Source organism: Equus caballus, chromosome 15 (assembly GCF_041296265.1).
Source record: "Equus caballus isolate H_3958 breed thoroughbred chromosome 15, TB-T2T, whole genome shotgun sequence".
Lineage (NCBI taxonomy): Eukaryota > Metazoa > Chordata > Mammalia > Perissodactyla > Equidae > Equus > Equus caballus.
This window is the reverse complement of record NC_091698.1, coordinates 86,645,439-86,659,318: the sequence shown is the minus strand read 5'-3', so window position 1 is coordinate 86,659,318 and position 13,880 is coordinate 86,645,439. Positions and strand designations below refer to the sequence as shown.

At 44.2% G+C, this 13,880-nt stretch overlaps 1 protein-coding gene across 2 annotated transcripts in view; it reads right to left on the bottom strand.

Moving 5' to 3' along the window:
• Nucleotides 1-7,486: 7,486 nt before the first annotated feature.
• Nucleotides 7,487-13,880, bottom strand: part of DNAJC27 (DnaJ heat shock protein family (Hsp40) member C27) — a 32,943-nt gene continuing 26,549 nt past the window's right edge. The window contains exons 7-8 of one of the 2 annotated variants that reach the window (XR_288356.4): nt 11,223-11,411; nt 7,487-8,073 (exon numbers count right to left, since the gene is read on the bottom strand). Coding sequence is in view for 1 of the 2 variants with exons in the window: in NM_001195523.1 (NP_001182452.1) it covers nt 11,279-11,411 (133 nt within the window). In the remaining variant the exon portion in view is untranslated. Of the gene's footprint in view, nt 8,074-11,222; nt 11,412-13,880 lie in introns of those variants that run through there. The other variant, NM_001195523.1, reaches the window with a different exon arrangement.

Genomic DNA, 13,880 nt, shown 5'->3' with positions numbered 1-13,880 from the left:
CAGAGGAGAAAGAAAAAGTTCAGTGAGTTTGCCAGGCAAAGAGGAGAGGGGAGAGAGGGTGTGCGTCTTAGTCTGCTGAGGCTAATAGAACAAAATAACACAGACTGCGTGGCTTAAACAGCAGACATTTATTCCTCACAGTTCTGGAGGCCAGAACTGGCCTCGTCAAGGCCAGAATCAAGGAGCTGGCAGAGTCAGTCACGGTGAGGGCTCTCTTCCTGGCTTGTAGATGGCCGCCTTCTTGCTGTGTCCTCACGTGGTGGACAGAGGAAGCTCTGGGGTCTCTTCCTCTACTTATAAGGACACTAATCCCATCAGAGGGGCTCCACCCTCACGACCTCATCTGAACCTAATTGCCTCCAAATACCATCGCATTGGGGGTTAGGGTTTCAACATACGGAGTTGGAGGGAACACATTCAGTGGATAACAGTGTGTCAGGTCGAGGGGGCAGCAAGTACAAAGGCGCAAAGCCATGAGCAGATCGTGTGTTCAGAGAACACCAAGTTCAGCGTGCCTAGAGCAGAGGAGGGGGCAAAGAGATGGAGTGTAGACAGAGGATGGAAGGAGGCGGGATCATGCCGGGCCCAGGCAGCGCAGCTCTGTGGCGAAGAGCCTGGGCTCTGAAGTCAGGCCCCAGTTTGAATACAGCTTCCTTCCCAGAATAGCTCAACGTCTGTATTAGTTTTCTTGGGCTGCCATAACAAATTTTACAAACTGGGAGGCTTTAAACAGCAGAAATTTATTCTCTCACAGTTCTGAAGCCAGAAGTCCAACATCAAGATGCCGCCAGGGTTGGTTCCCTCTGGGGGCTCGAGGATCCATTCCCCGCCCCTCTCCAAGCTTCTGGTGGCTGCCAGCAACCATGGGCGTTCCTTAGCGTAGGGCTTTGTAACTCCTGTCTCTGCCTCTGTCTTCACACAGCCTCCTTTTCTCTGTGTGCCTCTGTTTCCCCTTCTCTTCTCTTACAAGGACTCATCGTTGGATTCGGGGTCCACTCTAATGAGGAATGATCTCATCTCAAGATCCTTTCCCTGATTACATCTGAAAGACCCTATTCCAAATAAGGTCACATTCTGAGGTTCCGGGTAGGCATATCTTATAGAGATCATGGGGCAACACTATGGTGGTATTAGATAATTTACTTGCCCTCTTTGAGTACATTTCCTTATCCATAATATAGGGAGAAAATGTTTATCCTAGGGGTCATTGTGAGATTCCAATAAAATGCTCTTAAATTGCAGAGGAAGAACTTGGTCTACAGTAAGTGCTCAATAAATGGTAGGAACTTGGCCTTTATCCTGTAAACAGCAGAAGGTTTGAAAGGGTAGGTGTTTGAGGAGGGGGAGGAAACGGGTTACTTCCCAAATTTGTCCTCTTTTTGACAGCACGGGTGCACTGGGCTGAGCCCCAAGCAATGCCCAGCTCAGGCAGTCACTTGGGATAAGAACACTGCAGAGTGGCAGCCGGCCCCAGAGGAGCAGTGATGGCCCAGGCTGCTGGTCCCAGATCCCACTTTGAGAATCACTGTCCTACATATTTTCTCAGTTCCCGAAGCGTCCACCGTGCTTTGCAAATAGCAGATGCTCAATCAGTTCCTGCTACAACAAATCACATGCTTCAGGTTAAAAAGACTTAATGCCCATTGATAACACTGATTGCAGGCTGCTAGGGAGTTGTCAGGTCTTCCTGCCTAGTAATTGAAGTCATGATGTAAATTAGTTTGAGTTCAACCAAATCCATCCCCCTAAATACATTTTACAAAACCCCAAACCTTGCTGCATTAAATTTCCTTGGCAATATGGTGGGTATGCTCTCCAGGGCAGGGTTGAAGAGCCTTGGGCCATTGGATTAATTTCATCTGGTCTGTAGGGAAAAATCACAAGTGAGTCACCTTTATGCCTCTAATAGTGAAAACAGAGTGAGGCTTTAAGTCTTTAGCGGCAATATTGTCAAAGGCTGTAATCAACCAACATAATTCTGAGTGCCTCCTGCAAGTTACCGTGCGAAGTGCTATGAGAGAGAAGGCTTTGAGACATAATCCCGCCCCAGAGAGCTGACAATCTAGTGGAGGAGAGCAGATGAAAGGGGAGGATCCTGAGGTGTGTGAGGGAAGCGTAGACACTGGAGGATGCACAAGAGCCCTGCCCACACCCAGGCTTTCCCAGGGTAAACAGGGTGTCAGGCTGCAGTTTGCTGCATGACAGCTTGTCAAGCTTATCGGCACATCTCTTCCCAACTTGAAGTCAATCATGAAGAGAATATTTGTACCACAGAAATTGGGTAAAAGCCACAAATCTGGGCTTCCCCATCCTCCTCTCTGAGTCAGTTTACCAGTAACTCCTAGGGCCTGATAGGAAAGTTCAAGGTGGCCTCCAAGGTGTAGCCTGGGAGGCTGCAATTTCCTGGGAATGCAGTTTCCTGGTGTGATGTTGTACCTGGCATGGCACCAGAGCCATAGAATGGCGAAGGGGGCAGGGCCTCGTGGCTGGGCTGGGGGAAAGTGGCCTGGAGTTACTGACCCTCCATGGGCAGGGTGCAGAGTGCTACGAGGACCATGGAGCAGAGCATATTATACCAACACAGTCATGCATCGCTTAATGACAGGGATGCAGTCTAAGAAATGTGTCGTTAGGTCATTTTCTCGCTATGCGAACATCACAGAGTGTACTTCCACAAGCCTAGATGGTATAGCCTACCACACACCTAGGCTGCATGGTACTAATCTTATGGGACCACCCTCGTACATGAGGTTTGTGATTGACTGAAACGTTGTTACGTGGCGCGTGACTGTGTAATTGGTGGAGTTATATGTAAGAAGTCTGGGGGACCTAGGACTTACTGGCTTTGTAAAATTTCATAAAATAATGGGCTTTTGAAAGGACCTTGGGTGTTACGTAACCAACAGCCTCATCTAATGATGGAGGAAACTGACCCTCAGAAGGTGAACCCACTTGCCCAAGGTTGCTCTGTTAATTAAGAGGACAGATAAGACTCTGGCCCAGGTCTTCTCATTTCAATTCCACTGCTTCTGTGTTACATGAGAGAGTGAGTTTACGGATATGTAACTACATTAAGTGAATTTGAAATTCCAGCTGGAGAGCACTGATTGCTATGTTAGCTTTTCAAAAAACTTTTAAGTGACTAAAAGCTTCTTTCTCCTTTAGTCTGAAGTTTCTACTGATGTAAAGAAGCGAGGTTTCCTTACAGCCTAGAGCCACCATCCCTTAGAGGTCCCACCAACAGCTTCAGAGTGAGTCTCTCTTTTTTTAAACTGGTGCTAGACTTAAGTTTTTGGTTTCATATGACTTTTTAAATGATTCAAGTGTTTGACATTCACTAGGAAAACTCAAGTAATACAGACAAGCAGAGGGTAAAAAGTCAAACTATCCTGCTCCCTTCCCCTAAGACCCATGCCACAGACACTCACTCATTACAGTTGGTGGATATAAGCCAGCTTTTCCTCCTTTAATGTAATTACAACGCCAAATGCTTGGCTTTGGGGTGGAGGGAGGGAGCGAACCGCCCTTTTATAGCTCCTTGGGTTCTAACTACTACAAAGGAATAAATTAGGGATGTGACAATCACCCAGAGACAAAACCCTTAGGCTGCCATGTGCTGTAAAGGGACCCTCCTGTGTGTGTGCCTCCCTGCCTCCCCCCCACCCCCGCCCCCGGCTTGCTATGTCACATTCTCAGGCTGATTTGATCTCCGGTGGCTGGCTTGAGTGGATGTCCCTTAAGACATGATTTTCAAGCTGTTCTAGAATCAGAGGTTCTGCAAAAGTTTGTTTGAATTTTCACCAAAAAAAAGCCCCCTGCTATTAAATATATCCAAATGTATTATATTCCATATTTCGACACACTGTTAACTTGTCACGTTAATTCCCTCTCGGCTTGGGCACCTCAGAAAGAAGTTTCTTTCATTCCTATGCACCCACGTAGCCTTTGAACTTATGTCGTTGATGAGGAAAACTGTACCGCTGTGGTCTTTTAAAAAGTACAGGCCTACTTATTTCTGTTTAAATAACATGGTACAAGAAGGTACATTATTTATGAGAATGAAGCAGAATATTTTAAAATTTGGATCCTGAGGCTAATAGTGTAGACTGGGAGCCTGAGTTCTGAAGCTGGGCAAGCTTGGGTTTGAACAGCTTCCAGTGTGACCTTGAGCAAGTCACTTAACCTCTCTGAGCCTCAGTTTTCTCATCTGTAAAATGGTGATAACATTATAAAAGACATCTATATTCTTAAAAGTCCTTTGGTTGTTTCAGTCACTGGGAAGATCTTTTCGGCTATCTTTCTAATATTATCTAATAATTTTAATTTCTAATCTCTTTCCAATTATCCTACTCAGGATCCCAGCCTTCTGCCCCATTTTATCAAGTCTTTCCTCCTCTTCTTTTAGGCAGCCCTAACCCCTGAAGTCGTGTCCATTTCTTATGAAGACCAGCTCGGCTCTCTGCCTCACTACATGAAGCCATAGTATTGTCCCTTAGGTCTAGAATGTTATTAAGGTGCTTCATTAGACAGAGTCCCTGTCCAGCACTGCCATCAGCACAGCACCTGGCAGAAGCTCTTAACTTTCCTGAACCTGATCGCTTTCTCAGGCAAGGCGTTCACTCACTGGCGTCTGTGAGCAGGAGGGAGGAGCGTGGGGATTTCTCATCTTCTGATATGAACGCTGCTGTCTCTGTTAGGAGGCGGAACTGCCTGATAGGTTGCTTTTTCATAGGTGATGTTAAACATGTGAACTTACAGGGCCAGCCTGGTGGCCTAGCGATTAATGTACTCAGCTTCGGGAGCCTGGGGTTTGCTGGTTCTGATCCCGGGTGTAGATGTACACACTGATCATCAAGCCACCCTGTGGCAGCATCCCACATACAAAATAGAGGAAGACGCACAGATGTTAGCTCAGGGACAATCTTCCTCAGGCAAAAAAGGAAGATTGGCAACAGATGTTAGCTCAGGGCCAATCTTCCTCACCAAAAAAAAAAACAAAACAAAACATGAACTTATAAATTTATCCTAATAAAGAGTTGCTCTTCACTGCTTGTCCCATGGTGGAATTCACTAGAAATACTGGGCTCTGTCAATAAAAGCATTTGATAGCCACTGACTTGGGACTTTCCTAAGTCAGAATGCAGTTTCTTTTGTTTTCTCTTATTTTCCTTTTTAACCACTAAGATGCCTTCTCTCTCTTTAGTATTTATTTTATTAACCCTTTTGTTTTCTCTCACACTGAAATCAGCCAGAATGCTCACACCCTGACACCTGGGGCACCTCTCATCTAATTTCTCTCAGTCACGGCAGACTTCTACTTTCTCTTCCCTAGTTCACGCTTTCACAGGCTGCATCTGCCGATTTCATAATTATCACTGACAACTAACTGTTTTGGATGCAGGGAGAAATAATTTTCTAAAGGTCACGGCATCCTTTAGAACAGTCACCTGATCAGAAATTCAACTGAGTGATATCAGAGGCACACACTATTGATTTAACTAAAACAACAACTTAGATTCTCGATATTTTCCCTCAAAATGAACACAACCTTATCAACTGCTTTGGAAGAATATATTAATATTTTAATTATAAATACAAAACATATATAAAGAAATCCCTAAATTCTAGAACTATTTCCTCTAAGCTAACATGAAAAACTGAGCTTCATATAACGATAATAGTTAAGTTCTCAAAAAAAATTAATGGCATTTTAACAACCTACATGATCGTCAGGATGTAGCCGTAATCAGAATATTAATTGAAGGGGGCCGGCCCTGTGGCTGAGTGGTTAAGTTCGTGAGCTCTGCTTGGGCGGCCCAGGGTTTCGCAGGTTCGAATCCTGGGTGCGGACATGGCACCGCTCATCAGGCCACGATGAGGCAGCATCCCACACGCCACAACTAGAAGGACCTGCAACTAAAATATATGCAACTATGTACTGGGGGGCTTTGGGGAGAAAAAGGAAAAGTAAAATCTTTAAAAAAAAAAAAGAATATTAACTGAAAAATTGCGTAACTGGAAGAGTTGTCAAAAAATGCAGATTTTCCTCTTCGGAAGTAAACGTATAGAAAAAAAGAATCTTTCTTCAAAACTTCACAAACGAAGAAAACTGGCAGCAGAATGCAGACTCCCTAGGGCAGGGTTCTGTTAGCCCCACGCTCGGCTGCCTCCCGTGTCTAGAAGAGGGCCTGCGCAGAGTAGATGCCCAAGAAATCCACGGTGAATGATGATTCTAACAATAAAGTTTGATGAGAAATTTAAGAAAGTAGAAGTGCCCCCGAGAGGCAAGGGATCAAATGGAGACCAAAAAGCTAGATAAAATTTTGCATCTTAAATTGACCCTGAAATTAAATGACTGAACCTAATTTTTGTTTTTAATTTACAACTGGTTATTGTTGGTTTAAGACATAGCCAAAGACTGCAGTTGAGGAACACCAAGTATTTGGATATATTTTCATATATAAAATGTAATATACTCATCGAATATTGCACCAGTCTACAGACCACAACTTTCTCATCCTTGCTTCTGATCCTTGGTATCTATTATTTTCTAACACTCCTTTCGTTGCGAGTAACAGAAAGCAAACTCTCATAACTTACCCAGAAAGCAGGAGGGGTGAAGATTTATTGGAAGGATTCTGGGGTGGCTGACGGGCTTGAAGAACAACCAGCTCGGGGGCCTCGGGGCCTGGAAGGAAGGGCTGGGCCATCAGGACTCTGCCTCTTTCTGAATGTCTCATTGATTCTCTCAAATTTTTTCCATAAAGTTGGAATGAAGTTTGCCAGCATCAGTAGGATTCCTCCTATCTTTCTCTCCTGAAAGGAGATCCAGTTAGGAAGATCCCAGGGAGGGACGAAAATTGGTTCGGCTTGGGTGACACTCCTGTCACGTGGACCCATCTCTGTGGCCAGGGAGGGAGGGTGGGTCATATGGGAATTTGGCAGCTCTCCTTTCAAAAACGTTAGCAGGATGCAGAGGGCAGAACAGCTCCCCAAAAGAGTGGTGGGCGCCATCAGGAGAGAATGTGTATTGTTTATAGTGAAAATTAAAGCTCTTGTTTGAAACCTTCAGAGAGAGACTGCCTTCTGTGGGTTGGCCCTCCAAGGGTTTCACTCTCAAATTCTGGGTTCACAATAGTGTTACTTAAGGATTCTTGTTGTCCAGGGACCAGTTAAATGAATTATTAAGTATTCAGTCAACATCTGCATTATTACAATGAGTTAACAATACTTTCATCTGAATTAAAATATTAGTATCTTTCTTTAGAAGATCAAAACACTTTAAAGTGTTTAGAGATCACAAGCTAATAAAGTTAGAATAGCCTGATGGACCAATGAATAAAATTTCCTCCATTTACCAGTTGGAAACTAAAGCAAGATGTCTTATCTAGGGTCTCAGCTGGTGAGGAACTGGCTTAGCTTCCAGGCTAGTATGTTTTACATTAAAAACCAGTGTCTCGACAAATAAGTGCAGCCCACAGACCACTGTTTGATATTTGGCTTTACTTTATAAAAATACACAACTTAAATACATATGACACTCTCTATACAAGACATAAACAATTGTTAGATTTAACATTTTCAGTTATTTCAACAGAAAGCAAATATGTAAATTACCTCGTAAGAGCAAAGGGTTTCTTTAGAGACTCTGCATTCACAGGCCGAGCGGAGACGCCCCGAGAGCAACCAGTGCAGGAAGCTAACCCAAACTGCCCAACTTTCCAACAGGCCGTTTCACCAACAGGGCCTTTATTGCACAGCTTAATATTGCACTGCTTGTTAGACTCAATCTAACTTATTCACACCACAAGTTTAAGCTTTCATCTTCTCTAGAAACGTTTAAGGGAAAAACCAATGTACAAACAGAATTAACTATGTCTTACAATTGTGCTAAGTGTCCATCGTGAGAAGTCTGATCCTCTCTTTCCTTTGCAAAACTCACAATGGAAGGTGGTTAGCTACGTTTTGCAGCTAAATTCATTTCCAAAACTTTTATAAAGACGTTGGCAGACTCGGTGTGAGCTAGATGGTGAGTGGAGAAGGGAGTGCCGTTCCAGCGCCTCCTGAAATTACCTGTAAGAAGACAATGTGCACACGGCTCCAGCCTTTCTCCCTTGAGACGGAAATACCTCCTCCCCCTCCAGCCTGTCATTGCTCTGTAGGAGCAGCTACTTCGTTACTGATTCAGAGCCCACGGGGCTGCTCATCGACTCGGGCTTTTCTTCAGAAATTTAGCTGCCTTATCTATGGCTCATTGAACTAAGAGTGAATTAGGTACCAGTTTATGGGTATAAAGAAATATTCGCCAGTTGAGAATTGAATGCGTGAGAACACACTCGAGTAATTTCCTGAGGTAAATGGAAGCCTGAAAGAATAGTGTGCAATCTATAGAATTACAGCAATTTATCTCGGGCAGCAGCACAAGACCCCCAAGTCTGGACGTCTAAGTGAACAGGCCAACAAAACCAAAGACATATTTAAGTGAAGAAATAAAATGAGCGTGCTGAAGTAAAGGAACTCTCGACAGTGGAGAACATCAAGTGAAAAGGAGGCACAAAAGGGAACAGAGGAACAAGACGAGGGTGTATTTTAAAGTGCTAAGGTAGGTTGGACAATTAATGGAAATGCCTCCGGGGATTTCTAACAAGTTTAAAAGTGTTAATTCTTGGTGACTCAGAAGTGGAAAAAATGGCTTTTCTCTAATAATAGCTGTTGAAACTTTTTACTCTTTTTTGAAAAACAAGATCCTCTACAAATTTCTTTAAGCCATCGAAATTATTCTGCTGGTTGTCACTCTCACTGAGGTATGCTGAAATCCTAACAGGCTGAAGGATTTTAATAAGGTTGAACCGCAAAGTACATCCTTGCACCAAGAGCTTAAATTAATGCACCAAGGTCGGCAAAGTTTTGTATGAAGTTAGTACCAAAAAACCTTTTCAGTGCAGATCATGCTTCATCACCTCTTGACATTCTACTCACGGATTACGGAAACCAGAAAAATTCTAGGACCCTGAAGATGAACGTTCGTCTCTTCTTTCTTTTACATAAATGAAGCAGTACATGGCCATCCTTAACGTTCATAATGAAGGTGCAGGGAACTGAGTCCCAAGACCCAAGAATCAAGATCAGACTAAATTTCAGCAAGTCGCTCGTTATGTAAGGACATGAAGGGAAGTCACTCGTTATGTGAGGACACGAGTGGAAGCGCTGAAGAACACTCTTCGATGGCACTGCTCATTTGCACCATGTGGCTGGGTGAGGTGACTGACCTAGTGTTTAACAACAGTGATGAGACCTGGCCCCGGCTTCTGTCCAGGACCACATGCTCATGTCAGTTTGGCTGACCCTGCCATGCACGATCCCTCATTCATAAGAGGCCTAAAGTCTGCTGCAAGAACAGATCTATGTTTAATTACTTCAGGCGCGATGAAGGCCGTAAGCAACATTTAGGTCCAGAAGAACTTTGGGCTGGAGCTCTGCCGTTCCAGCAGCCAGGTAAAGTTAAAAGGCCAGAGGAAAATCCCACGAGAAATCCCACCTCAGATCTCAATGCATAGAAAAGAAAAGCATTTTCAATATACTATGATGAAAACTCACACTAGAAAACAACACTCCGGCTTCCTGACAGTGAGCTCAGTGCAGCCCAAGTGCAGCCACAGAGGGAAGCTGCTTGGGGAGGGAGAGATCCAGAAGGCTGCAGTGGGCTCAAATTAAACAAAAGTGGCTTATCTTCTTAGATGGTAAGGTCAGTGCTATTTGGCGATCAATATGGGATAGCTGTTTAAACTTCACCAACAATAAAGTTCCACCTACTTTAAAGCCTCAAGTAGGGCAGTGCGGTCACAGCAAAAAACGTGAGTAACATAATGAGAGTGATGACGTAATGAGTCACACAGTGGGACTGGTCCTGTGCGCTCTGGAAGAAAGGCCAGTGCTCACACTGGGCCTTCGACCATCCCTGGGATACTGAGGAGGAGACTGTGACAAGAGATGGTATTTCTCTATGTGAAATTAATTTTTGTAACCTGTAGTTAAAAATATTACTATTCTGAAATCTGGAGCCCAAGCAAAAATTACAGATTCCTCCCACACAGGCCTTAAGATCTCTCCCTTCACCACCACCCAAAGGCTCCATACTTCCCTCTGGTCAACGAGGCCCAGGTCAAGGCTTATAAGAAAGGATGGAGAAGGCAGTGGCCAGAAGCCAGGGATTCAAGGAGAGAGAAATGATGGCAGATGTGGTGTAAAAAAACAAGAGGGCAAGAGAAGAAGAGGGAAAAACAGGAAACTAACACTGAGGAGGATGAGGAAATGAAGAGGAGGCCCGGCTTGTCGAGGAGCACTCGTGCCTTTCCACCTGCTGGTGGCAAATGATGCAGAAAGAAGAAAAGGCTGAAGCTCACACGGGGCTCTCCTAGGGCATCGCACATGTCTGAGCCAGGCTGGCCGTGCCCTCTGGGGATGCGTGCGCAATCTAGTGTGACCTGCAAGCACTTCTGTCTTGGGCTCTGGTTCCTGATTCCTAGGTAAGTGATGCTCCCTGCAGCTACCAGCACCCATTTCCACGGCCAGGCAAAGCCCTCAGATCCAGGGGCAGGATTAGCAGCAGCGAGGGTACCCAGAACTTTCCTCTTTTAGAACTGGCTTGTCTCTCCCCCTGCTGGTTGGAGAAGGGAAACCGAGCAAATGTCGTAAAAGGGCTGCTCGTTCAGAATTGTATGGCCTCGTTTCACAAACTACCAAAGGGCTGCCTAGAGTTCATTAGTAATAGATCGATGGTTAAAATACCACCTAAGGACCTCATTGTAAAAGGAGTAACTTGCTATTGAGGTCACACCAAACTTTCAGGGGTTTTGATATTGTCTGCTGCCGTTTTTGTTGTTTTCTTCTCTGATGAAGAATTTAAAAAAAAGGAAAAAGTGAAAGGGTCCTGTTGTCTTCCTTCCTCTCTCCAGAATCCTCACAGACTTTCCTGAGTGAAGTGCCTAAGGGATGCTACAATCACAGAGCTTACAAACGAAGGAGAAAAACAAATTCAGATTGCTTGGACCTACGAAATGAACTACAGCGCATAAGCGGCGCTTGGTTCTCTTCACTTCATCTCTGTAAAATGTCTATGAAATGGCAACAGCCGCCTGAATGACCAATTTACAAATGACAACACATGAGCGAAAAGAGCAGGAAGGTTTTTGGGGAGGAAAACTCCATGTTGGCTATTTTACCTCTCGGGAAAGTCTGTTTGTACTTGAGGCCCACACTTGTCTTTTTTTTCTACTTTCTACTTGATGTTTTTCAGGAGGGCTGTCCGGGCATTCACGACGGCTTTGAAGGCATCTTCGCTGCCGGGAGCTACACATTTGTCAGGGTGCAGCAGCACAGCGAGTCTCCGATACGCTTTATTGACTTCATCCCTACGAAAAGAAGCGAAGCTCTCCGTCAGCAACAGGGCCAGCCCCCTCCACCCCTGCACTTCAGCTGTCTGGATATATAAGAGAGAGAGAACATCTCTTGCAGTAAGCATATCCCGAATAATTATTACCCTTTCTCAAAGGTGGGACTAAAGGACTGGGAAACAAACAACAAACAAACAAATAATATGTAACATACAAGTAGAAAAAAATACAATGCAAAATGAGTATATAAACGCTAAGAAAACGCTAGGTAAAAAAAAATGACCAGATGAAAATAGACAGTACTTGGCACCTAAGAGGCACTCAGCAAATCTTTGCTGAGTGAAGGCATGAGGACATGAAGCCATCAGGGCAGGCCCTCGGAGTAGGGTTCTGGAAAAAAGGGGGGCTCGGGGCTTAATACAGTGGTGGGGAAACACAGAACAACTGGCAGAGGCTGGGAGCGAAGCACGGACACGGTGTGTAGCTCATGAGGAAAGTGATGGGAAGCAACAGGAAACAAAGTTGGCCAGGGAGCAGGGTGAGTCAGTGAAGGGCATCGAGGGTGAAGCAACAAAAACGTCAGATCTGATGAACAATGACGGTAGCAGATATTTCATGACAAAATGGTGCTGGGAAAGCTGTTTCTGAATTTGGAGACAGGTGGGAGGCTGTTACAGCCCGAGCATGAGTACAAGAGTTCAGACTAAGGGGTTTGTGGAAGCAAACAAGGGAGGATAAAAGAGATAACAAAGAAAGAATTGGAAGAAGCAGATGATGAGCTGGATACAGAGGGGGAGAAGACACAAGAAAAAAGGGTGAAATGAGTTCCAGGGTCACAGAGAATCTGATGCCCAAGGAAGATGGTGAGCCACTGGAAAGGGGTACCTGAGAGTAACAGTGAGCTCCCTGAGACCAAAGAAGAAAGAAGAGAGGAGTTAATATTAACCAGAGAGGAAAGGAGCAGGAACAACGAATGTTTCTCCAAAGACCAGCAGAGCCCCAGGAGAGATCTTCAGGCTTCTGAGCACCTCAATGAGCAGGGACTGGCTGGGCCAGGGGCCTGGAGACCACCTGTCCCTATAACTCTCTCTGCTCCTCACTATCCTCAGGTGTCAGGCCTCCGGGAGGCTTCTAGAAACTCAGCGACAACCCTGGTCAGAGTCTGGCTCTGTCTCCACCAGATGGTTTTATTTCCCACCTCCCTTTTGTAATTCAGGGTTCCAGTTATCCCATAAGCCTGCACATGGGGTAACTTTCCCAAATGCCCTAGCTTTCCTCCTGTATCTTTTATCAGAAGGATTTCTAGTTAGGCTCTCCAAATTAGGGAGATGGTCTTTGATATCTCAGATGTGATAGAAAGTCTTAAGGTGTCAAGTTGGAGAGACTGAGGTCATAGGGCCATGTTAACAGCTCTTCATGTCTTCGGCATTTATTCTAAGGCTTTTTCTGCTTTCTGCTCTTAGAGGAGTCCTTCTGAATTTTCTTCCTTTAACCTTGCATGTAGCTTTTCTACATAGATAATTTTGATATTAGCTAACAAGAATCCTATTCTTTCTAAGACTCTCTGACTTTGAGACAGGTACAGCATCCTCTTTTCCTCATGAGTGAGTCCTGGGTAGGGCCACTCTGCTTGCCGAGGGAACATGTCCACATGTAGTAGTTAGCAGTTAGGCCTGGTCCTCTGCACCAGGAGTGCCTTGCAAGAATTCGGGGTAGCAAGAGACTTCTGAGGAAAATTTTTGGAGAAAAAGACTGAGTCAGGTGTGTAACAAATATATTAATTCTACTGAAGATGAAGATTTTCTTAAAGTTCAAGAATAGTAAAACTCTCTATAACTTAAAAAAAATGTTTTTAGGTTTTTCCCAAATGTGCTCAGTGCCATACAAAATGAGTTTGATAGACTCAGAGAAACAAAGATAAGAAAAGTATGTGTTTACTTTGGTCAAGGATATGGAACTTACGGAGGTTTTGTGGATTTTGGTAGATTCCAGTTAACTACAGTGAATAAATAAGGAATCAGAAGTTTCTTTTTTTTTTTTTTTAACAAATATTGTTCTAAGTTAATTAATATGTAAAGTAATAGTTTATTAGTTTTAGAGCCAATATCCCTTGGTGATGAAACGGAAGAATTTAGAATGAGACTACAGAAGTGTAAAAGAACATTTAAAAGACACCAGTTAACTTTGTGCTATATACATGAGGTCATCTGAATTCCTTCACATGTTTAAAGCATCCTGGCAAGTCAAGGGTGACTAATAACTGACTTCCTCATCCCCTCCCCTCTTTCCTTCTGGACTTTAAGATATATGCTATGAGACCAAAATGGAGAAGAGATACCTAATGCTGTTGATGCTGATGAGGTAATTTCAAGACATACTTTTCTCTTTTGTGGGAATCAAGGTGAAAAAGTAGAAAGGGAGAAGCATGTGGAGGAAAGCCGTGGAGCAAAATGGAAAGGTCTGAGAACCTTATAAATTATAATATGC